General features: G+C 44.1%; 1 protein-coding gene across 1 annotated transcript; it reads left to right on the top strand.

The window, feature by feature from the left end:
- Positions 1-3,896: 3,896 nt before the first annotated feature.
- On the top strand, positions 3,897-26,184 carry LOC121437180 (glycine receptor subunit alpha-4-like). Its single transcript, XM_041637031.1, has 9 exons — positions 3,897-3,964; positions 7,663-7,793; positions 8,075-8,142; positions 8,858-9,081; positions 9,223-9,305; positions 10,803-10,943; positions 14,441-14,655; positions 18,802-18,951; positions 25,894-26,184. The coding sequence occupies exons 1-9, from the start codon at positions 3,897-3,899 to the stop codon at positions 26,182-26,184; spliced, it is 1,371 nt and encodes a 456-aa protein (XP_041492965.1).
- The last annotated feature ends 167 nt before the right edge of the window (positions 26,185-26,351 follow it).

Genomic DNA, 26,351 nt, shown 5'->3' with positions numbered 1-26,351 from the left:
GGCCATGCCTGAAATGTTTCATGAAAAGCAGGTCAATCTTTGAAGCATCAAACTTGAACCAATCACTCTCTAAAGCTTGGATGAACACATGCAACATGTACAATTTTGTTCTCCCTTGCCCTACCTGAATCTAGCACTCTGAGAATCCCAGCATCTTTGATGCTGTACTTTGCCATAGTCTTCCAATATGTGGAGGGCTAAATGGCCTCCTGTCTCTGCTGCCAATACTCCCAAGCACCAAGTGGAACTCCTCCTTTCACATAAACTATCACATTCCGGAAAGTTAAAAATGATTCTAAAAAGAAAATTTCACATACAGAAAAATAATGTAGCCATGTTCCTTGGAGATCTAACAGAAACACTCTGATGGGCAGTATCAAGACCACAACATCCACAGTTATTGGGATAGGTCCAGGAGGTTATGCCAAACCGTTCTCCATGTTTGCCTCCCCAAATGAAGCCCTGAAGGCACAGAATTTATAAATAATACCCATTCTAATAATGAAATGCTGCTGCTCGCATGGAAGTTTCTGGAAGTCTGCTGGTCACCAGGGTACAGCTACAGTTTTCACTGGATAGGACCGAAACTGGTGGTTCCCCTTTGTGGAACTAAACATTTGTGAAAATGTGTTTAATGCACTTTAAGCACTTATAAAACTACACTTCAAGAAGTGATTTTTTTCAAGACAAAATGTGAAAAAACACATTGTTTATTGTAACTTCTATACCACCTCAGCAATGCACGGAAGCCAGTTTTCATGTGAAAGTAGCTTCCAGTCGCCAAACTGGAAAAGATAGAGTGCTCTTTGGAATGTGGAGATTGGTATGCATCATAGTGTGGCAATGAGAAGGCAAAACAGCTACAGGTCAAGGCTGGACACAACTTTATACCCTTCCTCCACCATCATTTCAGAGAAACCGCTTCCCTTTTAATACAGTAAATTTCAAAATTAACATCTCAGCTGACTCTTGCCAATACCAAGCAGCAGCTTCCTTCTTTATTCAGAGTCTGCCCCTGGGCACCCTCAGGAGGTTGGACTTCTTCATCAGACCAGCCAGACATTTGCTCATTGCTGCAGCCTCTCATGAGAAAGACCCTGTCCTCCCAGGAAGCTGACCCTGCCACGCTTTTAGCTTGCAGGGATCCCATGAGACACAGAGAAGGTGAGACCTGCAACAATGGATCAGTCCCCAGGGGACTATGCCTTCCATTAGCCAAGAATTCCAGATGACTGTGAGGCCAGGGGCCCAAGGGGCAAGGGAATAAAATCTGCTTCCTCATTTCTCCTTCTCACCATTGCCTCACGCTGCTCCTTTCTCTGGATGTTGAACTTATCATTCTAACTTGACAGAGAATGATTCATAGGTGGTAAACTTGAGGATCTGGGTGCCAAGGGTGCATCTTTTAAAATGTGTTCCCTAATTGCCTCTCCTGTGCCGTGGATTTGGCAGATAATGTGTCTCTGCTCTCGGGGAGCTCTTGACAGAGTGGGGGAGAGAAAAGGAAATCAGCGAGTGTGGTATGCTGAGGAGATGGAGGGAGAGGGACCCTAGAGAATGCGCAAAGGGTCTCCTAACTCAAACCTAGGGGCAATGACGGTGGTTCCATATGTCTTGCTTGACAAAGCAACAAAGAACACCGAAGTCCAGATGGGCAAGACTACAGGGAAGAATACTTGGTAGGCAACCAGTGAAAACACGCCCCCAACTGAGAAGACACAACAGTGTTAGACAAATCAGTGAAGTGAAAACTATGACTAGATAATTTTATAGGGTCTTGTCTCGCAACCTGAGAGCAGTGGGGTACTGTTGAGGCACGGGAAGAGACAGGCTCAGGGTTGGCAGAGGCTGGGGAAGTTACACAAAGGAGGACCAGTGCAACCTTGTTCTCAGCTTCCCAGCCTGCTGCTCTGCCCTGAGAGGTTTCAGGTTTTGTTCCTGCCTAAAAGTGGGTTATGTGATGCTTAAGAGAAACAAGGAGGAAGGGTGAGCAGGTGAAAGGGTGGCTAAAGATGCTACCAGGGTGATTAGTATTTTGCTTTTACCTACCATATAAGCACCGAAGCATATAACATTCTCAGTCCCAATTCCAAAAGCTCGGCTCACTCATCAATATTTCAGCATTTATTCTTGAAAATTCTCTTCTTTGGCTTTCATCTGTAATTTGAAAAATCCTTTTCCTTAATAATAACACAGCAAAAAAAGGAGCTGTTGCACGCTCTATACACGAATGCCTTGTTATTAATCCCCCTATATAGGAATAGGACCCTCTTGCAAGAGCATCCAATCTTCCCAAATCTCCTTCTGGAGAGGCTGGAAAGGCTACGGCCAGGCAGATGACAAATTGATCAGTATAAAGTAGCACTGATCTCTTCCCCAGCATGCACCCGAACTCTGCAGAGCTGGGAGGAGAGTTTCCACTAACGAAAAGCAAGTCTTTGGATTTTCACTGCTATAATTTAGGAAGAGAGTGTGAGTGACTTAAGATACAAGGGAGCTAGAGAAAGAAAACAACGAAAGAGAGGGGGAAGGAGAAGGAGACTGACATAGGAGGTGAGATACAGAGAAGGAAGAGAGGAAAACCGAGATGAAACAAAGGTGGATGATGGAAAAGTTCAGGGAGAGGAAGAGAAGGGAGGGAAGCAGGGAGGGAATGGCACTAGAAGTCCCTGCTTTTCTTTAGACACTGCATGGGGAAAACCAGACAAACAGGCAGACAGGAGAAAATGGAGCTCCTTATGTATCTGGATGGCAAGGGCAAATGTGCAGAAAGCCATGGAAGAAGCTAGGTCACACTCTCTCTTCCTCCACCCAGGGGTGTGGAGCTGCTAGACTTGTCATTCCCACCTCAGATTTCTCTAAAGCTTACAAACCAATGTCCCAGCCAGGCTGTCCTTTACCTCCACCCAGGACAGTTGTCCTTCCCACAAGCAGGCCTAGAGATAGATACTGAGGAAGAAGGATTTTGAGAGCTCAAACAGGTGCCAGGCTCCACAAAGATTACCTGAGGGAGGGAAACCAAGCAGGAGAGAGAATACATAGGTACCAGGCTGAAGGGGAAGAAGAGAGAGGGGGGCAGGCTGTGGGCTGCCACGCTCTGTGCCTCCATCCAGAGGGTACAGAGAAGCAGCCCCTGCAGTCAACCCCTCTACACCTGTTTGATCTGAAGCTGACATTTTTAGGATACCCTGGTGCTCCCCCGTGACCCCTCTGGGGTATTTTTCCCCTTAGAAAAAGCATTGAGACTTTTACTCTAGTGCCCCATCTTGGCTCCAGGCTGAAGAGAAAGCTGTTGGGCACAGGGGTAACAAGGGGCCTATGTGTGCATTCCTCCTGGAGAGTTGGAGGCTGGACCTGACACCTCAGACTCTCCCCAGGCAGCAGCTCATCATCCCAAGCTCCTCCCCAGTATTCAGACAAGCTGGGAACCCCACTCCAGCTGCTGGCGACTGTGCCTTTAAATTGCTGCTTTCGGAGGGTGCATCTAGGGGGATGTGGGAGGGAGGGAAACATCTTTCTACTCGTCTCCTTCCTCCCTCCCCTCCAAGACTCTCCAGGGTTTGCAGGGTGATTGCTACCCAAAGAGAATCTTTTCTGGCTCCCTGACCGGCAGGCTGAGGCCCTCCTCAGTCCAAGACAAGTGCAAGCCGGAGCTGGAGCTGGTAGGGTTTTTCGTGTCAGGTTCAGTTCCAGGGGACTAGTTCTAGACCCTGACTGCTAAGGACAGGGAAGAAAAGAGGCAGGAGAGGAAAGAGGGCTCAACTCCTAACCCAGCCACACAGGCTCCTTATTCTAGCCCAAGTTGGAGACGGGCTCTATACTGTTGCCTTTCCCACAGGAATACTTGCTCTCACCTTGGCAGCCAGGCTGAGAAAGGACTCCAAGGTCCCTGCAGAATGGCAACTCTTGTTCCTGCAACCCTCTTCCTTCTTCTCTGGACCCTGCCAGGGAAGGTCCTCCTCAGGTGAGCTCAGTGGGGGTGAGAAGGAGGTGCATGCAAACACTTACTGGTGGCTGGTGCTAACAGACGGGGTAGCTGGCACACTTTCTTCTAAGTTTGAAAAAAAAGGTCAGGAGGGCATGAGGGGAAGACCCTCCTTAGTCAGGACCCAGGAGCTGTCCAGTACAGATGTAGGGCCCCAGTGCGGGTGGAGCTTCTTCTGTATGAATGAATTGCATGAGCGTGGGTAGGGGCTAGGTAGCTGAGTCCTAAAATCTAAAATGGATGTCGCTTGTCCTGTAACTGAACCCTATCATCTCCCTGCCAGCTGGATCCCTAAAATGGCAGGAACATTTGTCAGATGCCTGCCAATGAGGCTGCAGGTGGCACAGGTTTGCGACAGGATCCCTGCAGGATGGAGCTGGGTTACCTGAACCTTAGCTTTCTGAGCTCTCCCTGCCCTTGTATACATAGCTGCTCACTGTCCTTTTAGAGGAACCAGGTAGCAGTCATTCCCTGGGTTTGCAAGCAAGAAATTCTTGGGGCTCCTTGTAAACGTCCCCTGAGCATTTGCCCCTTCCCATGATCACAAGAGCTAGTCGAGGCTGACAGGGTACACTGGGTAGAAATGATGCCTATGGCTTGGCTGAACTGCTCTTCAAAGGAATAGCTCACAAAGTGGAAAGAGTGTCGGAGCAATGTCTTCCTCCCCTTCACCCAAGGGGTGGCCTGGGGCATTTCGCTTTCTGCCCCATTGCTTGTGGACAGTCAATGGCAGGCAGGAAGGGGTGTAAAGGGGGCCAGTATGTGTGGAAGTGAAAGCAGCTCAGAGTGGAATGGCAGCTCCGAGGAGCTGAAAGGATACAGACATGACAGACATAAAGGGGTCACGGAGTTGACCCTAGTCGAGGGCAGACTGCCTCAAGATCCACGGACAAGCGGTAGAAGCAGCATGTGTACTCAGAAACTGGAGGTCATTGGAGGAAGAGGGGCTCTAAAGAGTCCTAAGTTCAAGCCATTTACTGTATGGATGGAAGCTGATAAAGAAGGGTAGTGACCTGCTCAAGGTTGCTCAGCCATGCAGGAGCTGAGTCAAAGTTCTCTCCTTACACCAACCAAGGGCCTTGTACGAGTTCTTGACCTGTCTAGCTCCTGCCAGTGTTTGCGAACTTTCAGGAGTGAAAAAGTGGATAGAGTGGTTTCACAAAGTAACTCTTGGTCTTGTTTCCTTAAATAAGGTGATCTCAGGAGATGGGGGACCAAAACAGGTTTGGGACAATAGACAGAAGATTCATAGCCTATCCTAGAGTTCTAGGACAGGGCCTAGTGGAGGTGACCTGAGTGAGGCTGAGGACAGTAGAGAGGTCTGGCTACTCTATAGGCAGGGCCATATGCCCTCCCAGCAGGCAGGTGGCAGATGCCCAACAGAAGCAACAACAGCAGCAGCAGCAGAGCGCACCTGGCTAGTGTGGACATCCTGTGGTGAAGGCGCCGACTTCTGCCTGCCCAGCATTACTACCGACCTCCTTGGATTTCCCCAGCCTGCCTAAGCCACCTGCTCTGGCTGCTCCTGCCGGGGGCCAGGGTGGCCTCTGTCTCCAGGGCAAGGGATTCTTGCCTGCTTTGGGGATTCAAGGCAGAAGTCTAGGAAGTCATGGTGGGACAGGTGTTGACTGTTCCTCACTCTGGTTCTTTGATAGATCATTCTCGGCTACTTGCCTTGTAATAGTTCTATGACCGACACGTTGAGGCTTGAGGTTACCGGCTCTGGCTCTGAATTTTGGCTTTACAATTCACTAGCTGGAGGCTCCTGGAGAAGTCACTTCACCTTCCCCTTATTGGTCCCCTATCTTCCAATCTATGTACAGACTTTCATATCCATCAGTTCCAAATCTTAAGATTCAAGTATCACAGATACAAGACATATAATAGTACCTCTGCTGGTGTGATTTGGATTTTCCTTGTCTGTATTCTCTAAACAACTATGTGTATAACATTCACGGTGCATCAGGTGTAAGAACGTAGAAATGATTTACTAGTATACAGGAAGATATTCACAGGTTATATCCAAACACTATACCGTTTTAACATCTGAAAATTTGATTACCTACAAAGGGGTTCTAGAACCAATGTCCCTTAGATATAGAGAGCCAGTTGTAAGAGATAATCAGGGAGGACTGGTATGAATTAACCTAGATAAGGCTTATGAGGCATTTAATATGGTGCCTTGGACCCTTTAATGAGTCTATCAATCACTGACTAGAACACAGACTTATTGGGGAAAGGGAGCCACTGGCTTAAATGAGACTAGGACACAGAAAGGCAGCTGTCACCCTGATGCTCAGTCCCACAGTGCAGCACCCGTGGCAGCTGTGGGGATGGCAGTAAGATGCATCAATAAAGTACCTGCTCTAGCCAGGAGTCTGGCCTGAGTTCAGTCATGCCATCTACCCCTGCTCGGCTTTTGCAGAGTCCCTGGTCCTTAGTCTATGTGTTGGCTAGTACACAAGTAAACGGTTATATGGAAGGGCTTTTCTGCTCCTAGAAGAAAACTTGTGTTTATGTGTGTATAAGTGTTTGCACATGTGTGGGCACAAATATGTGTGGGTATACATGCATGTGTGCATACATGTATAGAGGCCTGAGGCTGATGTCATATGTTTTCTTCGATCATTCTTTATCTTATATATTGAGGCAGGGTCATTTGCTGAACCCATATCTAGCCAGTTTCAGCTTGTCTACCTATCCAGCTTGCCACGGGAGAGCTAGACTCCCCAGGGAAAGGATTCCAAGGGTGCTTCCATGCCCACCAGATCGTTTCCTGGGTGTTGGGGGTCTCCGTGATGTTCCCTGTGCCTGTGCAACAAGCACTGTATCCATCGATCTAGCTCCTCGGCTCTCTTAGGAGGAAAACTGACCAAAGAAAGAGGCTAGATTCTATGTCAGGCCACAACATAGTGACATTTTCCCCCAAAGCAAGCTGTGAGGTAGAGAAAGATGGGAGTTTACCTCAGTATGATCACTCTGTTTGGAAACTCTCCCATGGTGACAGATTACTGTTTATTTATTGTATTCACCTGCCTGTATTAGCCACGACCCTATACTTAAACATAGCTCCTTGCTAGGCAAGAAAGAAGAAAATGGCACAAACCAAGCCTCCCCCAACCCCCAACAGAAGCTGGGTCCTAAGTCCTACAAATCTCACAGCAAGCCCAAGCAACTGACACCAGCTCTCAGGGAAGCTGTTTGTCCTAAAGCCCCTCCAATCCTTGGCTAGGCTACATTAGCAACACATTGGTGAGATGCTATTCTTCTCTGACTGCTTTCAAAGCTCCTTCAGGAAAAGATCACTAAGTAGGTCCTTAGTCCAGTATTTGAGTCCTAACTACGTCACTCAGAAGTTCTGAGACTTTGGGCAAGTAACTACCTTTCAAGCCTGTTTTCTCACCTGTAAATTGGAAATAACAGGCCTAATGCCATGTTATTGAGAATTAAGTGCGAAAACATCCCATCTGTGGGAAAGCATTTCCCAGGACTATTGCTGGGCAGCCACGTTAGCTCATAACTGATTGTCTACTCATTCAGTACACCAGAGACCCATTCTCTTCTGTTCCTGACTGAGGGGCAGATTCATCAAAGGGGGATGGAGATGGGAAAGCAAATTCTGTGATAAATGTAGAAAACAACTATCCTCAAACTTCTTTCCTTCTCCTGTTCCCCAGTGTGGCTTTGGCAAAAGAGGATGTCAAATCTGGGCCCAAAGGGTCCCAGCTCATGTCCCCTTCTGATTTCTTGGATAAGCTGATGGGACGAACATCTGGATATGATGCCAGGATTAGGCCCAATTTCAAAGGTAAGAAACATCCATCTACTAAAATCTCCTCCATGCTTATTACTTCGGGTGGCACACTGCTTAGCCAGTACTTGGTGGCCAGCCTTAAGGAAGAAGACTGGAAGTCTGAGGCTAGATCTCAGAGCTCAGAAAGAGCCTCTGTTCCCTATTGCCTCTGGGTCCAGGTAGCTGTCAGTCTTTTCCCAGCAGTGAGCTCATCTGCAGCTCGGATTGGGAGTTTTGGAACCTGGGCTCAGCTTTCTGGAATGCCCTGCCAATGGGCTGTGCTTTGCTACCCTTAGGCCCACCTGTGAATGTGACCTGCAACATCTTCATCAACAGTTTTGGCTCCGTCACTGAGACCACCATGGTAAGGGGTCTTCCCATTCCCCACTTCCATTCCCATGTGAATGGGAGAAGCTCACCAGATAGCAGGCATTTCCTTTCTATTGCCCTCTTCCTGCTTTGTGATCACAGCTTAAGCCACAGGAAATTGGAATTGATGACCGAGAGGTTACTCTTAGTTGTCCCTAACTAAATGCAAACTCGTCCAAGAACAGTTCATCAGATATGTGAAGTAACCCAATGCAGAGTGCAGGCTTTTGAATCGGGAAACCTGAGTTCAAATTCTAATTCTGCCACCGACATGTTAAGCAAGTTGACTTCAATCTTTCCTGGTCTTTGTTATCCATATGCAAAGTGCAGATCATGAAACCATTCTCTATGCAAGAAAGACGAGAGGCTTAACTAAGACGATGCTTATGAGGAAAGCACTTAGAGCTGAGGAAGTGGCTGGGTGATACAGTATTTGCCTAGCATGCTCACAAACCTGGGTTCAACCTCCAGTCCTACAAAAAAAAGCACTTAGCTGAGAGTCTGGTATATAATAGACATTTAAATGAATGTATTTCCCTTCCCCTCTTTGCCATACTTGGCCAAAGTGGGCTTTTTCCACTGGAAAATATCTACTCGCCCCAAGCTGCATTTCCAGCATTTCCTCCTCATGGCCCTTCTGCTCATGCTGGTCTTACTGGACCCCTGGGAAAAGCACCGCCTGTGATAGGCCCTCCTTGCCACCCTTCCAGGACTACCGGGTAAATGTCTTCTTACGGCAGCAGTGGAATGACCCACGTCTGGCCTACCGAGAATATCCTGATGACTCTCTGGACTTAGATCCCTCCATGCTCGACTCTATCTGGAAGCCAGACCTCTTCTTTGCCAATGAGAAAGGGGCCAACTTCCATGAGGTGACCACAGACAACAAGTTACTCCGCATCTTCGAGAATGGGAATGTGCTCTACAGCATCAGGTGCACCTAGTATATATATAGCAAGGGGACTTTGTAGTAAGAAGCAGCAGCCAGATGGAGATACAAGAGTAGGAAGATGGTTCATGCTATACAATGTGCCAACCCAGTAAACTGACGTACTTTTTTTTCTGTTCCCACCAGACTGACCCTCATTTTGTCCTGCCCAATGGACCTCAAGAACTTCCCAATGGACATCCAGACCTGCACGATGCAGCTGGAAAGCTGTAAGTGTCTCTAGTGAACAGCAAGGCAAGGCCTAGATTAACAGCTAGTCAATATCCTCCAATGATATTTCAGACATGAAGGGGCTTACCCAAGCACACGTCATCAATTCTTGTCATGAATGAGACTAGAAGCCAAGGTTCCTTGCCACCTAGCCCAGTGTGGTTTCTGTGTTCCCACATTACTTTCTGGGCTGACTATTGCATAGAGCTGGGCAACATAATGACTCCCAGCCTTCTGAAGAAACGTGCTTCAACTGGCCATGGACACTCTCTGAAGGGTGTTTCCTCTGTTCCCATTTTCTCCTGCAGTCCCTGAAGTAGCTTTACCTTGACCCTCCCAGGATTAAGACACTGAAGATGCCCATATATGCCAGCTTGGGGCAAGATGGAGATACACTAGGAGCTCTGATTCTCCATGAATACAGAGAGTGATTAGAAAGAATGAGGCGGCAGCTTCAGGCACACAGGAAAGTGTCTAGAGTGGCCAAGTCAGTCACGGTCCTCTATGCAAAGGTGTCAACCTATATGGGCAGGCAAATGTGCAGAAAGCCAAAGGATGGCAAGGATAGGTTATCATTTACTTTCACTCTGTTACCTGGGTGAGATAAACCTGAGATCAGGAGACATCCCTCAGAGAAGAAAACATGTTGCACTGTTTGTAGCACATGGGAACAGTGATGGAAAGAAAGTACACCATGGTCCACCCTCTAGAATTCATACGCCATCTTTCCAGGCAGGTTCATCAACCCTCACAATTTTAAAACCTGGTGGAGGAGCCTTCACTAGCCTCATTTGACAGAAGAGTAGATGTGGGAATCTAGTCTAAGATGACCCGTCTGAAGCCACAGAGCTACAGCACACCTCTCTAGATACTGTAACCCTCAGTCGGCCCTTACATGTGAGAACACAGTCATGTCTGTGACAGGAGCCTTCATGTACTGCCGGTAATCTGTGAGCAATTTGGCATCCTCAGCTATTAAGTCTCAATTTTTTCCAATTCAAGTCCCTGGCTAGGAATCTGTGACCACATTCTCCCATGCATGACTGGAGGGACAGAAATAGCTCTCTCTTCCCTGAGGTGAAGCGGCAGAAGCCCTGGCTCCGAGGCTCAGCTCAGGACATGTGCTTGGTACACATGCTTACTCCTCTGGGTTTAAGAAGTGCCAGGAGGTTCCCAGCTGGGGTCCATGACATCTTTCCAAACTTCTTGGCCTATATCCTAAGTCTAACAGAGTAATTTCTCTCTAGGCATTTACCAAGCTTGAGACGTACATAGTAGGGTAATCTAGGATGTTTCTGACTTGCTCATTTAGTTCAAGCCCGTAAGACAATTGAGGAAATGCCCTCTTCAGAAACATTCCCTTTTCCAAGATTTAGAGTGCCATTTCTAAACCCCAAACCTTGTTTCCCAGCTATGCACCCTTGCTAACTAACTCCACCTCTGTCCTCACCTAAAACATGCACTCTGAAGTTCTTTGATACCTTTGCCACTTGCAGTTGGCTACACGATGAATGACCTCGTATTTGAGTGGCTAGAAGATGCTCCTGCTGTCCAAGTGGCTGACGGATTGACTCTTCCCCAATTTATCTTGCGGGACGAGAAGGATCTAGGTTATTGTACCAAGCATTACAACACAGGTAAGACTCAGGCAGGTGTTTATCGTTTATAAGGCACTAGAGGGTCTCAAAATGAGAGACAAGGGGACAAGGCAACCAGGTCCCACTGGAGGCTCAATAGAATAGAAGAGATACGATGCTACACGCTTCTTATATTTCACTGCGGCAGAGGCCGTCAGTGTCACTTTCATAAAGAGAACACAGAAAGGCTAGAGAGATGGCTCAGCAGGTCAACTGACAACCTGAGTTTCATCCCCAGAACCCACATTGTGGAAAGAGAGAACTGACTCCCACAAGCTGTCCTCTGACCGCCACACACACACACACACTGAGACATGCTCATACTCGCACATATGCATGTAGAAAAAAATAACTGTAAAATAAATTTTAAAAAAAGGTATGAAGGGGGGTAAAGTTTGAATCAGTTGTCACACAATTACAAGATGTCAAATTTAAAATTCAAATCCAGATCCAATCCCAAACCCCATGCTTGTATCTCTCTCATATGCTGCAGAATGAAGAGGCTGTGACAATGAGCAGCCAAAGGGTCTCATTTTTCTAAGGGCCAATTTCCTGTGGAAGCAGGGAAGTCTACATTTAGGAGGTGTCAAGAGCTGTGCACAAATAGAGAGGAACCAGGCCAGAGGGAGCAGGCAGCCGACCAGGCACACTTTCTGCAGTCACATCCACTGCCTGGCTCTCCTCACCTAACTTCTTTTCCTGAATGTGGAGCATGGGAAATCGAGAGGAACTGTTTTGTTTTTTGTTATTTTTTTTTCCTGACTGGACAGCTCAATCCTTCAGCTTTCTTAATAGTTGCTGGTTCCTCATACCCTTCAGCAACTTAGCTGTGTGGGAGTGGGGAAGGAACAGTTCCTTGAATTTAGAAACTACACCTAGAAACTGGTAGAAACTTGGGTGGGAGAATGGCAGTTTGTATGTAGGGGAATTGTTTTCAAGCTTCTGTACTCAATATATTCTCCTGGGAGTCTTTTAAAAACACTGATTCTTATGAGATTCTGATCACATATACTAGAGGAAATGTCTAGAAATTTGCATGTTAACAAGTATCATGAGGCCTGTAATACAGGTAGTTCAGGAAACACTACATTTTGAGAAATGTTAGTCTAGAAGCTAATTTTTCCCTACTTATTTAATACAAGAATTCTACCCTTAGGAATGTATTTTAGGAAAATATTACAAAATATCTCACTGGCTTTAGTCACTAAGGTTTCTCTGCCACTTTTAGTGCTAACAAAAACGTGGAATTACTCTAAATATCCACCCATAGGGTAGAAGTAAATTAAACAGTGTGCCTACTTGGTAAAACAATATGCCGTCATGGTAAAATAGTATGCGTCATACTTTCACAGTTCTTAGATCTTCATGGGAAAACACAAACTACAAAAGGGATACGATATAATGTTGCATAAAAAACATGGCTATACTGTGATAAAAATAAAGCAAAAATATGTATTTAAAAACCCTGAAAGGAAATACTACTACTAAATATTTCTAAAGCAGTATGATACAATGTATAAAACAAGAACTTTTCAGTAATATAAACCTGAGTTTAGATTCTAGCTTTTTTAAATACTGTTGGGTACCCTTGAAAAATTTAGTTTAATCTCTTTATGCTTTAGTACCCTTATCTGTAATATGAGAGATAACCATTTTACCCACCCCCAAAAAGTGCTACAGGATTTAAAGTATTAAACTCCAGTCACTTAGTAGTGATTTGATAAATAATGAGCTTAAGAATGTTATTCCGTCTCTTATTCTTTTATATTAAACAAATGTTAATCTTATAATTAAAACCCACACTATTATTACAATAGAGAATGAAGGAAAGCACAGGAAGAGAATATGAATATATAATAAAGGCATGTCACAGGAAGAAGCCCACGGTGAGCTCAGAAATGAGTAGGAGGTCATAGAATCATACAGCATGCCAAAGCCCGAAGCAGTAACAGTTCAAATCACTGATCTTGAGTAATCAGATAGGAGTTAAGCCTTAGTCAGAATAACATCAAAGCACAGAGTTGGTTCTCCATGTTCACATGTTCTATGTCTAAGGGTCCATCCAACCTCAGAACACAAGCATTAATAATAAATTTCATCTGTGCTGTACAGATACAGACTTTTCCTTATCATTAGTACCTAAAAATCCAGTGTAACAATCATTGACATAGAACTTACATTGTGTTATATCATAAGTAATCTAGAGCTGAAAAGACGGCTCAGAGGATAAATGAGCTGAGTTCAGTTCCCACCAGTTCCACATGGTGGAAGGAGAGAACTGACTAATAAAAGTTGTCCTCCAACTTCAACACATATGATGCACACACACACAAATGTTTAAAATGAATAATACAGATCTAATTTAAAGTATATAGAAGGGTATGCATCATTTAAATACAAATGTGATGTCACTTGCTATAAGAGATTTGGGTATCTACAGATTTTAGTATCTGTGGGGGGGGGCTTGAAAGCCATCTCCCAATGAATAGAGATGGCTGTACAAATCTGCTTTTCCTCTTGTGTTATCCCAAGTCTCTAGTTTTGAGAAAAGCTGCTAATGAATATTTCTTAGCTTCAGAGTCGTGGGAAGCAGGCTAAATTAAAGAGGGCTGGCATGCAAAAAGGAAGAACGCTGAGATATGTGCCTAGAACCAATGCATTTTTTATGGTGAAACAGCATAGTGCTTCCTTATCCTCTATGGGAACCTGCTTTCCAGTATCCAGAGCTGATCTCTGTTGCAAATCCTTTCCCACTGTATACTAGCTTGCTCTTCTCACTTGCTTAAGACACAGGGAGTGTTTATTCCAGCTATTGCTAGAGATTCAGGGATATGAGCAAGTACAAGGAAGGATGGTGAGATATAAATGAAGTCCAAACTAGTTCTTTCATAACGATGATTTAATAGTACAAACAGCTTCTGTGCTCAGCACCTCGACTACAGTATTTCATTTAACTTTTCTAACAGCCCAATGATGGAGTTGATATTGCTAATTACTCTGCTTTCCAGGCAAGGAAACTAGCTCAAAAAGTTTGGGTAGAACTTGGCATGGTGGTACAGCAGAGAATTCCAAATTTGATGTTGCCCTGGGCTACATAAAAAGACCTTGTCTCAAGAACAAAAGGCGTAACAATCAAAAGGCTTGGGTGAATTATTCAAGATCACATAGCTATTAAGCGAAAACCCGAGATTCAACCCCAGAGAGTCTGAGTCTGGAGCCCTCTTATTCTTTATCCTCTTTCTGGAATTGTTACTTGAAAGATCTTATGCTCTATGCTAAAATTCTGGGAGCGAGAAGGCAATCCTTATGGCTGATTTGGGAGCCTTCATAGTACAGTATCTGGCATTACCTGGGGCCATTTTGAAAGTATCATTTATTGGCCAGCTGAGGATCCCAGAGGTTGGTTCAGCAGAGCTGCCCTATTCCTGACCCACACTCCCTCAGGCTAAGCTGCAGTCTGGGGACTCAGAGCCTAATACTTCATTTCTTTCTTACAGGAAAATTCACCTGCATAGAAGTGAAGTTTCACCTGGAGCGGCAGATGGGCTACTATCTGATTCAGATGTACATTCCCAGCCTACTCATTGTCATCCTGTCCTGGGTCTCCTTCTGGATCAACATGGATGCTGCCCCTGCCCGTGTAGGCCTCGGCATCACCACTGTCCTCACCATGACAACCCAGAGCTCTGGATCGAGGGCCTCTTTGCCCAAGGTGAAGAGATACGCAAGAGAGCCTGCTTGACACCAAGCCCCGATTTCCCATGCATCGCATGCTCCGCACTGAGCTACTCCCTTTCTACCCCGGATTTAAGGTTATAACTGGGGATAAGCAATAGCTGGCATCCAACATCTCCTCTTCTCCATGACGTACTATTAATAACAGCATTAACAGTGTGAATGTTGCTGGCTTGGGAATGAGCAGAGTCAGTGCCTTACTTAATTTTCTTTCGGAAATACTAGCATGCTCCATATCAAAAGACCCTTCTCACATAGAAAGTTCCATTCTCACAGAGTACAGGTGAGAATGAAGATCAGAGAGGTTAGATGACTTCCTCAAGGTCAATTCTGACCAGAAACAACCAAAGAAATAGCTGCGTTTTGAACCAAATTCTGTCCCCTTCTTTAATAAGTAAGGTACTATTACAAAGTGTTCTAAATATAGTGTTTATTTTGGGGGTAGGAGAATATTTTGAGGTTGCAAATATAATAGCAATTAAAGACAGTAGACTCTGATCATCTGGGGCCTGTTAATGTTTTGACTATGCAGAAAAATTTGTGCTGATAGGACTAAGAACAGTTCTCCCTGCAATGTGTATTCATGTAGGGAAGTTAAAGGTCACCTCAAAGTCCTTATGGTCAGCAAGGCTCAGAGCAAATCAGGAAGTGAAGTCATTTGTTTCATTCAATAAATAGTTGTTGAGCACATACTACGGACCAGGTCATGGAAGAATAATAACTCTTGCCTTAAATATATTCCCTCTTATTCCGATTTGTTGGGAATCTGGCCCTGAGAAATGCTATCTCTCATTGGTTGCTCCAAATACAACTTCTTTATTGGAGACTTAAGCAATGTGTAATATGGATACTGATGACATGTTTATGAAATTGCTGTAGGGCATTTAAATGTAGAAGAACAGAGTCAGGCAGATACATTTAGGTTTAAATCCCAGCCTCATTATTTACTAATAGTATGACCTTGGGTAAAGTGTCTCTCAGTTGCCTTGCCTATAATATGAAAGTAAGAATTCTACCTCCTCCATGGGGTTATTATGAAAAATAGAGTATGTGGCCACTGAGATTAAAGGTGTGTGTCACCACTGCCTGGTCTGTAAAGTTGACCAGTGGGTCTGTTTTACTCTCTGATCTTCAGGCAAGTTTTATTTATTAAAACACAAATGAAAAAACACTACATTCATCTCTAGAGGAGAGCCATTGGGCCAGTCTGGGCTATGATACTTATTATAATAGCCTTATATGGGGATCACTGCATTAAGAGCCTGCCCCAATTTTTTTATCTCTGTCAAGTAAGAAGATTCTTTGTAACCCAGGAAGATACCACAATTTATGCCTTCTTTTGAAAAGAATTTCCTTTCTGGTTCCCCCTTGCAAGTGAGCACTATCCATCCATTCCAAGGTGGCAGAGCTTCCTCATACAGAGAAATAACTTTGCTAAGAGGTTATTTGTTTACAACCGTGACTACTACTTGTCATATTTTCGTGACTTCTGAATAGCCTCATTAGCCAGTAGGCAAAATATTCAGGCATGGACCCTAAACTGACTAGTCTTGCTAACCAGATCCATGGACCCTAAACTGATTAGTCTTGCTCACCAGATCCATGGACCCTAAAATGACTAGTCTTGCTAACCAGATCCATGGACCCTGAGTCTGTGCAACATTAGACAAAGGAGATGCCAGAGGCATCTGATAGCAACAACACTCCCACCCAAAAACATAACTGTACTATCTAGGATGAGAGCAAAGGAGATTTCTTTGAAAGGAAACTCAGCTGGGGTAGTCTTTCTCCATAGTCTCCAGAAACCATCCCTTCATTGCTTTGTGCAACACCCTAAAGGCACTGATTTCCATCTCTTTGCCAGGCTCTTGATTTCCACAGCAGCAAGAGGAAAAGCTAAATGAAAGATATGATATAAAATTGCACTAGGGAGGGAGGATAAAATTCTCTATATCTTGCCTTTAGCTCATGAGACAAAGAAAGGAAAGAAGGAAAGAGACAGCAAGTAGGAGCCGGCAAAGACAATCACATCGCTACATCTTCTATCCATTCATTCAAAAACTACTTCTTGTGTGCCAAGCACTCAGGTACTGGGGATAGAACACTGAACACTGTAAAAATAGTTCCTGACATGGAAAAGCTCAGGCTAGTGAAAGAAATGTTTAGGTATGTGATGAATGCTAAAGAGATCTAGGTAAGCCAGTCCATATAGGAGGAAAATGAACACTAGGATGATTATGGAAGGCCTCGCAAAAATAGGGCATCTTATGTGGAAGCTAAAGAATAAGCCAAATTTCTGCCAAATCTCAGAGAGGAGAGGAGACTGGCTTCTTTAAAAACACTGAAATATTTCACTGTTGCGGGATCATAGGTTATAAGCGGCACACTGAGGCTGAAGAGGTAGGCAGAGATCAAAGACAGTAAGTGTAACACATCTAGATCACAAGGGTTATAGAGAACCTCCAAAGGGTCTTGGGGGGTTGTGATATGATCACAGGGATTTTTTTAAATGTATTAATGACACATTTATTATTAATAAGCCATAAACACATAAGGTGTACCTTTTATTAACAGGCTAAAGCCCTTCATTACTGTCCCTTATAACTGCCTCATTACTGATCTTCATAGAAGGTCTTTAAAAACCCTGAGATCCCAGTGGGCCTGGGCGGATAGACAGTTACATGAGATGCTGTCTTCACAGGTGGCAGAGCGAAGACAGCACCAAGGAATTCTTAATCAGAGTTAGCCAGTAACACAATACTACTCGCTCTTTCTGTGGAACTGTCCAGAAATGAAAGCAGGGTTTACCAACTTTAACACCTCAGTTGGAGCAGATAGTTCTGGTGTGTGTATGCTTTAGAGGGAAGAATGGTATGCACTTTAGAATGCTTAACAGTATCCTTGTCCTCTACCCATGATGCACCAGTAGCTAGCATCACTCTAAAATCATGTTGCCAAATTTTTTGGTAAACATTGCTAAACGCTCTTGTGGGTGGAGCAGTGGTTTCCAGTTAAGAACCACTAAGATGGGAGGATAGGGATATAGCTTACTGGTAAAGCACTATGCATATATGAAGTCATGAGGTCAATCTCCACTATCACAGAAAGCTAACAAGTAGAAAACCTACCCCATGGAACCTTTCCTTCCCCAGGATCTGCAGCACCTTCAGTGCCATGTAGTGCAGAAGCTGATAGAAAGAAGTTACTCTTCAGGAATCCTGCTCCTGACAGGAAGCTATATGGAGAGAGCTCAAAACTACACAGGGAATGCCCCTGGTTAAGGAAGTGAAAGGATCTTAATATACTAAAGTTCTGTCCCTTCTCTTAGAACCACCTAGCTGTAACATGTTCCTGGAGAGGTTGGTGGTCAACTACTCTTAAAAGCTGCCGAGGGCAGGTACTAGAGGAGCACAGCTGGAACCAGATGGGTGGATGCCATTACTGAAGGTCACGACAAAGGCTAGGTGGCACTCCTTCAGGATTCTGCCATTCTGTCCAAGGTGAGAGATGGAGGCTTAGCAGGGAGGCCTGAAAAGGCAGCAGCAAACTTCACAGGATCAACAGAGGATGGGAATGGAGGAGCTCCTATCTGCCAGTAAACCTGTACCTAGGTAACTGTCAAGGTCATTGATTTGAAAGCTCAGAATTGCCCAGTCCTAATACCGCCTTTCTAACTAAGTGATCTCTGCTAGAAGAGCATTTCTCTCTGAGTATTAAATGTCCACATACCTCACATGGGAATTGTGAACTCTCCCCAATTATCACTGCGGCTATGAGAAACTCAGGGGACACCAGAGAGCCAACAAATATGATTTTTGATGATTGCTACTTACTGCAAGGGAAGAATCAGAAGGCAAAAGAGGAATGCAGGAAGAATAAATACAGGAAGAGTAGGGAGGAAAGGCTCATAGACACAAAGGGTGGAGGCTGCTGAGAAAGGATGAGCCCAGGCTCATTGACATGGCCTTCAGATAGGCATCCATATCATGACATACTTATTTAAATCACAGAAGTTTCAGGATAAAACTGAACAATAACAAGCAATTGATATGGACTGGAAATCCACTGAATAGTCTATGGAAGGACTCCAGAAGGATAACTGCTCTATTGATGGATATTTCAGGTATCCTATGTGAAGGCAATTGACATCTGGATGGCTGTATGCCTACTCTTTGTATTCGCTGCCCTGCTTGAGTATGCTGCCGTCAATTTTGTCTCTCGTCAGCACAAGGAATTTATGAGACTTCGTAGAAGGCAGAGACGGCAACGCATGGTGAGTACCAACAGGGAGGGTTCTACTTCCTTTCTCCTTTGAACTCCTTCCTCCTTATTAACCCTCCCACAAACCAAGTCCCAATCTAGGGCTCTAGTACTGGGCAACCAGGAATCCCAGATTCTAGTCCCAGGCTGGTGACAGTAAAATTAAATACTTGTTTGTTTTATCTATCCAATGGGACATTAACCCCTATAAGGTAGTGGAGGGATTAAGAGTATGGCATATAGTAAGCACTTAAAATATGTTAACCAAGGTTATGCATAATGGTGCATGCCCTTAATCCCAGCACTTGGGAGGCAGAGGCAAGAGGATCTCTGTGAGTTTGGGATCAGTCTGATCTACAGAGAGAGTTCCAGGGCAGCCAGGACTACATACAAATCCTGTCTCAAAAAATAAATAAACAAAAGCATATTTGCCAGTATTAGATCCTTATTGACTTAGCACAAATGTTACTGCTTTCAGAAGTAACTGTAGGGTAAAAAGGGCCAGCCAAAACACACACCCTGACCCTGAAACCAGAGCCAGTGAAAGAAAGACACCCTGGCCCTGAATCCAGAGCCAAAGGGTTAAAAAGGGTCAGTAAAAAAAAAACATACTTTGGTCCTGAAATGGGAGCCAAAGAAACACACTCTGTCCCTGATCAACTCAGCACAAAAACCAACCAATCCCTGAACATGAAATCCAGCCAATATCTGAGATTGTCCAAACTCAGGGATTGAAATCTGACCAATTCCCACCCTGAAAATTTTCACCCTGGAAAAACTTCACCCCTATGAAGCCCTATATAAGCCCTGTGCCTGTTGAGTTTGCTGTTGCTCTTTTCCCACCCTGGCAGAGGCAGCCACCCTCCTGGATTCTTCCCTCCCAATAAATCTCTTGAATGAGGTTTGGGTGAGATCTTCTTTCACCAGAATGGAGTGGCTGGAGCAGAGCCGAGTTGAGCAGAACTGTAACAACTTTGCTGGGGACACCTTCCCTTGCCAGAGTAGAGTTGTTACATTGGGAAAACCTTTTCCTGGGGCAGGACTATAAGCTGCTACACTTAAGGTGACTCTGTGGTACTCCTGGGCTCCCAAATACCAGGATCCCTTTCCATCTGAGCTGCAATACTCAGTTTCTGGTTGTAATAATAATCGTTGTTTCTGGTTTTCCTTATATCAAGAAGGAAGGTACTCTAAGTTGTCCTACTGGCAAGAACTCAGAGTCAGACACTAGTACCTTTCAAGAGGAGTACTGTATTTGAATTGTATTTGAAAGATCACTACTTGCCTCTTCTGACTGGTGGGATGTGTGCTGATCTTCAACAGACACTTCGGAGTTGTTAGGCTTGAGTGGTGTCCTTCCTCACTCCTGTTTGTTAGCCCCATTCCTTCCATAGCAGAGTGATCACCAAGGGGGGGGAGATAGAAGAGGAAGTTGTCATGACAACAGAAGCAGTTTTCCCTCAATTGCCCAGACAACAGGCACTAGGTAAGTTGTCATGACAACAGAGATGTCTGAGCCACCCAGAGAAAAAAAAGCAAGCTCCAATTACAGCAAAATCAAAAGCCTTGCTCCTGGTTGCTTAATCTTTAGAAGCACAATGTCTCAAGCTTTGACTCCTTGTTTTCTGCCTAATCCAGAGGCTTCAAAACCAAAAAGCCAAGCACATGAGTACTTTTGGAGGACAAAAACCAAATTAACCAAACCTACTGTTAAAAATCTTGACTCTAGGGGGCAGCAGATGTAGCTCAGGGGCAAAGTGCTTGCCTAGCATATACATAAATCATGAATTTGATCCACAGTGTCACACAGACACATACACACACAAATTCTGACTCTAGCCTATCAGAGACATAGTAATACTTTGTTCTTCCTAATACCCAACTCCCACCTCGGTTGCTCCTAGAGCACCCCTCCCATATGACTTCTAATGATCACACAAACTGCATGATTTCACATTTCTTTCTGGGGAAAACGGCTCCTGTCTCATGTATATTTTTCTGAATACCAATTCTTTGCTCTTTAGTTTATTCACGGGTCCTAAATAGTGAGCCCTCTAGTAGATGGATCTACAACTGCATTTCTTTGAATACATTTTTCCATAAGACTTCTTGCCTCATTAGCTCAGGTAGACTGCTTCAGTGGGTGACTCCATCATGGTCTTGACCTCTTTGCTCATATTCTCACTCCTTCCATTCTTCAACTGAACCTTGGGGGCTCAGTCCAGTGCTCTACTGCGGGTCTCTGCCTCTGTTTCCATCAGTTGCTGGATGAAGGTTCTATGGTGATATTTAAGATATTCATCAGTTTGACCACAGGGCAAGGCCAGTTTGGGCACCATCTCCTCTACTGCTTAGGGTCTTAGCTGAGGTCATCCTTGTGAATCTCTGGGAATTTCTCTAGAGCCAGGTTTCTTGCTAACCCCATAATGGTTCCCTCCTCAACTCCTCCCTTCTCCCCTCCTCTTCCTTTTTTCCCCTCCCTTCTCCCTCCACTGTTATGTTCTCCATTTTACCAGGTGATCTTGTCTATTTTGACTTTTCAGGTGGATCTATATGTTTTTCTTTGGGTTCACCTTGTTACTTAGCTTCTCTAAGATCATGAACTATAGGCTCACTATCCTTTGTTTATAGCTAGTATCTACTTATGAGTACATACCATCTTTATCTTTTTGGGTCTGGGTTACCTCACTCAGGATGGTATTTTCTATTCCATCCATTTGCATGCAAAATTCAAGATGTCATTGTTTTTTTTACTGCTGAGTAGTACTCTTATAACACCAGCTGGCCTGGGAAGGAACAAGCATGGGATGAAACCAGTCCCTCTGAATGTGGTTGACAGTTACATGGCTGGGGCAGACTGAAGGGCCACTGGAATTGCCACCAGGATTCGCCTCTGCTGCTTGTGCTGGCTTTTTGGGAGCCTGTTCTCTTTGGATCGACACCTTGCTCAGCCTAGATATAGTGGGGAGGGCCTTAGACCTTCCCCAGGGTCACAGTGTGCCTTGTCCTCTCTGGGGAATGGATGGAAGGTGGGTGGGTTGGGGTGGAGGGAATGCGAAGAGGGGAGGGAGTGGGAATTTGGATTGGGTATTATGACGAAAAAAGTTGGGTTTTTTAAAAGACTTATTGCCTCATAGTGGGGACAGGAAAACATGTACAGAGTTAGCAGAGGAAAAGAAAACAGATTATCCCTTTTCTAAAATAATATCTTTATTATTTTAGACTATCTTGACCTCTTCTTTAGTTGTGTGAAACTTGTCTGCAGGTACCAAAATCATTCATAGGAGTTTTTGATGCATTTTAACATTGCCTTCCTAGGAATGAACAGCAGGTCATCAAATAGTCTAGAGTCCCTTTTCTACCTAACATGCCTGTGTTGACATCCCAGTAACAAAGATTGCTAGTTACCACAGAGCTACTCAGCTTGACCTCAGTCCCACCTCCTATCCTGTGCCCATTCAACCAGCTACTGCCCACATTTTGTTTGCTCGTGTTTATATGCAGGTTGGCATGTGCTTATAACAGAGTGTGCCACCGTATAGTTATTACAAAGTTACTTAGTAGTTGCTTGATGCCTAAATAGGACACTGTGGCTTGCCTAAAAGTGGGCTGTGGCTTATTATTAATGTGAATAAAGCCTGAAACCCAAATCTGTGCCATCAATAATACCCCTCTCTTGAGCTTCCTAAAGCTAATGTGACTCCAGTGTACTAAACAGGAATCCTGAATGCCCTAAACTGGCTAAAGAAGTTGACAGAGAGCTCATGTTTGTCTAGACCTTCTTTTGGGGCCTTGATGTTCCAGTAAAAGAATTAGAAACCTTCAGCCTGGGAAAACCCAATGGAAGAAGAGAGAAATATTATAATTCTCAGGAGCCCAGAGTCAAGGTCACGACAGGGTTCTTCAGGAGCCAGTCAACTGTCCGTCTAGCTCTAGGCCTAGTCATTGTCTTTCTAACCTCTCCTCAACCACTTGTCTCCCCAACATAGTGGTCTTCTCCCGCAGTGCTGCCAAAAATAGTGGGTGTTTTGCACATGCTTCTGCTTTGTCTTCCCAGATGGTCTAAATGATTCAGAGGAAAGGGTGGATTCTCACCATCCCTGCAGGGTTAGCCCCTGGCTCTGAACACAGCAGCCAAAGGCAAAGGCTGTCAAACTGCACAGACAAAACTTCTTGATGTTATTAATACAATAACTTGAGAACTAGAAAAATTACAAAATAGCAGCAAATCCTCTCGGGGACTTACTTTCGGAAGCTTGTTCACCTCTCCATCCGCTATTGAGTACTCCACTCCATTTCCAATTTCTTATCCTGCTTGTCTCCCCTGACATTTATCACTCCTTCCCATCTTCATACCCCTTCTCCACTGGGCATTTATTTCCCAGGCTGGCTAGGGTCTAGCTTCCTTCTCTAGCCTCTCAGCACTCTGCTCCTAGATATGCAGAAAAATTCAATTCTATTTCAATAACCATGGAAATTGCAAAGTAATATTGAATGGCACATTGACACTCCCCAACACATAAATACTTACTCAGAATCTGTCGTAAATATCTAATATCCAAAACCAGGCCTCTTTATCCTTGGATTTTAGGGTATTCATCTTTCCTGGACCATAAAAGATACATATTAAAATTAAAAAGAGCCAAGAGCAGCTTACTTTACTAGATATATTTTTCCCTTCTCTATGAAATTACATTTTTAAGCCTGGGAAATGTTTCCAAATAATTTCCCTCAGATTTACTGGATAAAAGGAGAAAAATTGGATTTATAAAAAAAGAACTAGCAGTTCAATCTAACTTTCTCCATTAGAAGATTTTCTCTCAATACCTATATTCTGTAGTTGTATCTTCTAGTTGGGTTAGTGAAGAGTGGGGTACAAGGTCCTGAACTCGATCACTAGGAGGATTCTTTTAAAAAACTTTACTTACCGCTCTCACTTTTCAATTCCTTCTGAGATACTCTGTTTGCCTCTGGTTCTTTACCTGTATAATGGACCCAGCAAACCTCTCCTGTAGAAAGAGTGTGAAAATTAATTGCAGAACGCATGTGAGATGAATCAAGATCTTTGATAACAGAGGCTAAAATGGCAAGTGAGCAAAGCCTTCAGGCCGCCAAACTGTAACCAGTCCAAGTTGAAGAGCAGGGTAGTGAACTCACTCTGACATACATACATACAACATATATATACACACATACAACTCTCCCTGAAGACCCTGATAAATCAAGAGTAGGACAGCAAAGTTCTGTGATGCGCAGACTTTAATTTTTTCCTCTGTTCAAAGTGCTACTCCCTTTGGAGAAGCCAAAGGCTATGGAGCCATTGTACAGTGGGGCAAGTGCTTCATGACTGAGTGAGAACCCTTTCTGAGCGGAATCTTGAGTTTGGGACCCTGGCAAGATATGGGCATCACAAAACAAAAGGTTACTCCATTCCTTATGTCCTGAAGCATGTGGTTCATTAGCCCAGTTGTCCACTCAACAGATATCTACTGAGTGTCTATTAGGTTCCAAGCATGGCACCTGTCACTGGGAATACAGTAGTGAACAAGTCTATATATGAATTAACAGATGGCAGAGGAAGGGATAGGGTTTCTTTGTGACTTTCTGGCCTGAGTTTGTGTGCCACTGAAGCCCAGTAGCAGACTTGCCCTAACAGTTCACTTTTGAGTGATGTAATAGTTAGGAGTTACTATGACCAGCTATACCAATATCTCATCTACAAAACAACTTTTCAGTTGGGTTCTGTAGCCGCAGAGTCCTTGTTATAAAGATCCCTCAATGTCCCTTGAACTGTGCAAAATGTTTAGCACATATATATACACACATGTGGCAAGCCCACACAATATACATGTATCTTGTGCTTATAATTTATAGAACTACATCAGGTAACTAGGGTGACTTACTCTTCCTGTTCTACCTTGAACTTCTCCAGTGTTAGCGATGAGAGACTACTAGTCTCTGGAGCCTCCGCAGTTCTGGGTAAACTTGAGTTGGTAGGTGAAAACATCCTAAGAAAGGAGATTTCATCTCAGGCAATCTCTTAGCTAAAGCTTTTCCTGCAGAGAATTCAATACTTTCATTTATGTAATCATCTTCTATTTAAAGGACATATTTCTCATATGGGTATTTCTTCCCTCTTCTCCCCCAGACCCCATCTATTTCTTTTATCTCTTTCTGTCCCTACTTTCTGCTTCCCAGCTGTGGCACAGCTACTCAATGTTGTAAGTCAGGGGTTGTATTAATAGACTTTCTGCTGTCTACAACATACTGCTCACTACTTGAATAAAATATAAAACACACCTCATCTCTGTTAATGTGTTTATCAAAAGACATACATTCTACAGAAATGTAATGCACATTGGGTAATAAGTGTTATTATAGATTTACTGATTCCCTTTTCAAATCAGCTTATTTGTTTTTTTTAATTAATTTATTTATTTTTAAGATCAGCTAATTTGTAAAGAATCATACAGCTCTTTGAAGAGTGAGCAACTGTAACCTACTTTGTCTAGCTCATTTGGTCACTTAGAACTTTTAGAATTCTTAGCTTTAAGTCAAAATCACTTTTAAAAGTACTATATACCAAACAATCTAATTCTAAAGCTTTTTAAATTCATTGAAGTCAATTTCATCAAGTCAAAATATCCCAGCTTCACTGTGGCTGTTGTTCTGTTTCCCTGTCAGAAATAATCTGACATTGAGATGCTGACACTTTGGTGGTTTTAGATGACTCCAAATGATGTTACACATTTTCAAAAGGCAACTAGGTAATGAAATCATATCACTTATGCACAACATATAGCTGCTTAGCATATAATTTTGTGGTCAACAAAAAGCATGTAGTGGGCCAGTTTAGTGAGCCATTTGTCTGTAGGACATTGGATATGAGGCATTTATGGGTGGTCTGGCTTTTACTCTGGCTTCAAATACCACCTTTTATCTCTTGCAATTATAGGAAGAAGACATCATACGAGAAAGAAGCTTCTATTTTCGTGGCTATGGCCTCGGACACTGCCTACAAGCAAGGGATGGAGGTCCAATGGAAGGTTCCAGAATTTATAGTCCCCAACCTCCAGCTCCTCTTCAAAAGGAGGGAGAAACCATGAGGAAACTCTATGTGGACCGAGCCAAGAGAATTGACACCATCTCCAGGGCTGTCTTTCCCTTTACTTTTCTTGTCTTCAATATCTTCTATTGGGTTGTCTATAAAGTTCTAAGGTCGGAAGACATCCACCAGGCACTGTGAACAGGGTGGGGGCTATAGTATACAGCTGCTGGCTTCCTGCTTTCACCCGGGTGGGCTTTTCCCTTCCATCAAACTCTATCAGGAGCTTCAACAGTTTCTTCTTGACTTCCCCCTCATAACTTCAACCACCAGTTCCCAAGTTATACTAGAACTGCCTAGTGCCAACA

The sequence above is a fragment of the Microtus oregoni genome, unplaced genomic scaffold (genome assembly GCF_018167655.1).
Source record: "Microtus oregoni isolate MIOR12 unplaced genomic scaffold, Mior012 000050F_ref0000143, whole genome shotgun sequence".
Taxonomy (NCBI): domain Eukaryota; kingdom Metazoa; phylum Chordata; class Mammalia; order Rodentia; family Cricetidae; genus Microtus; species Microtus oregoni.
This window is presented reverse-complemented; position numbering and strand designations above follow the sequence as displayed.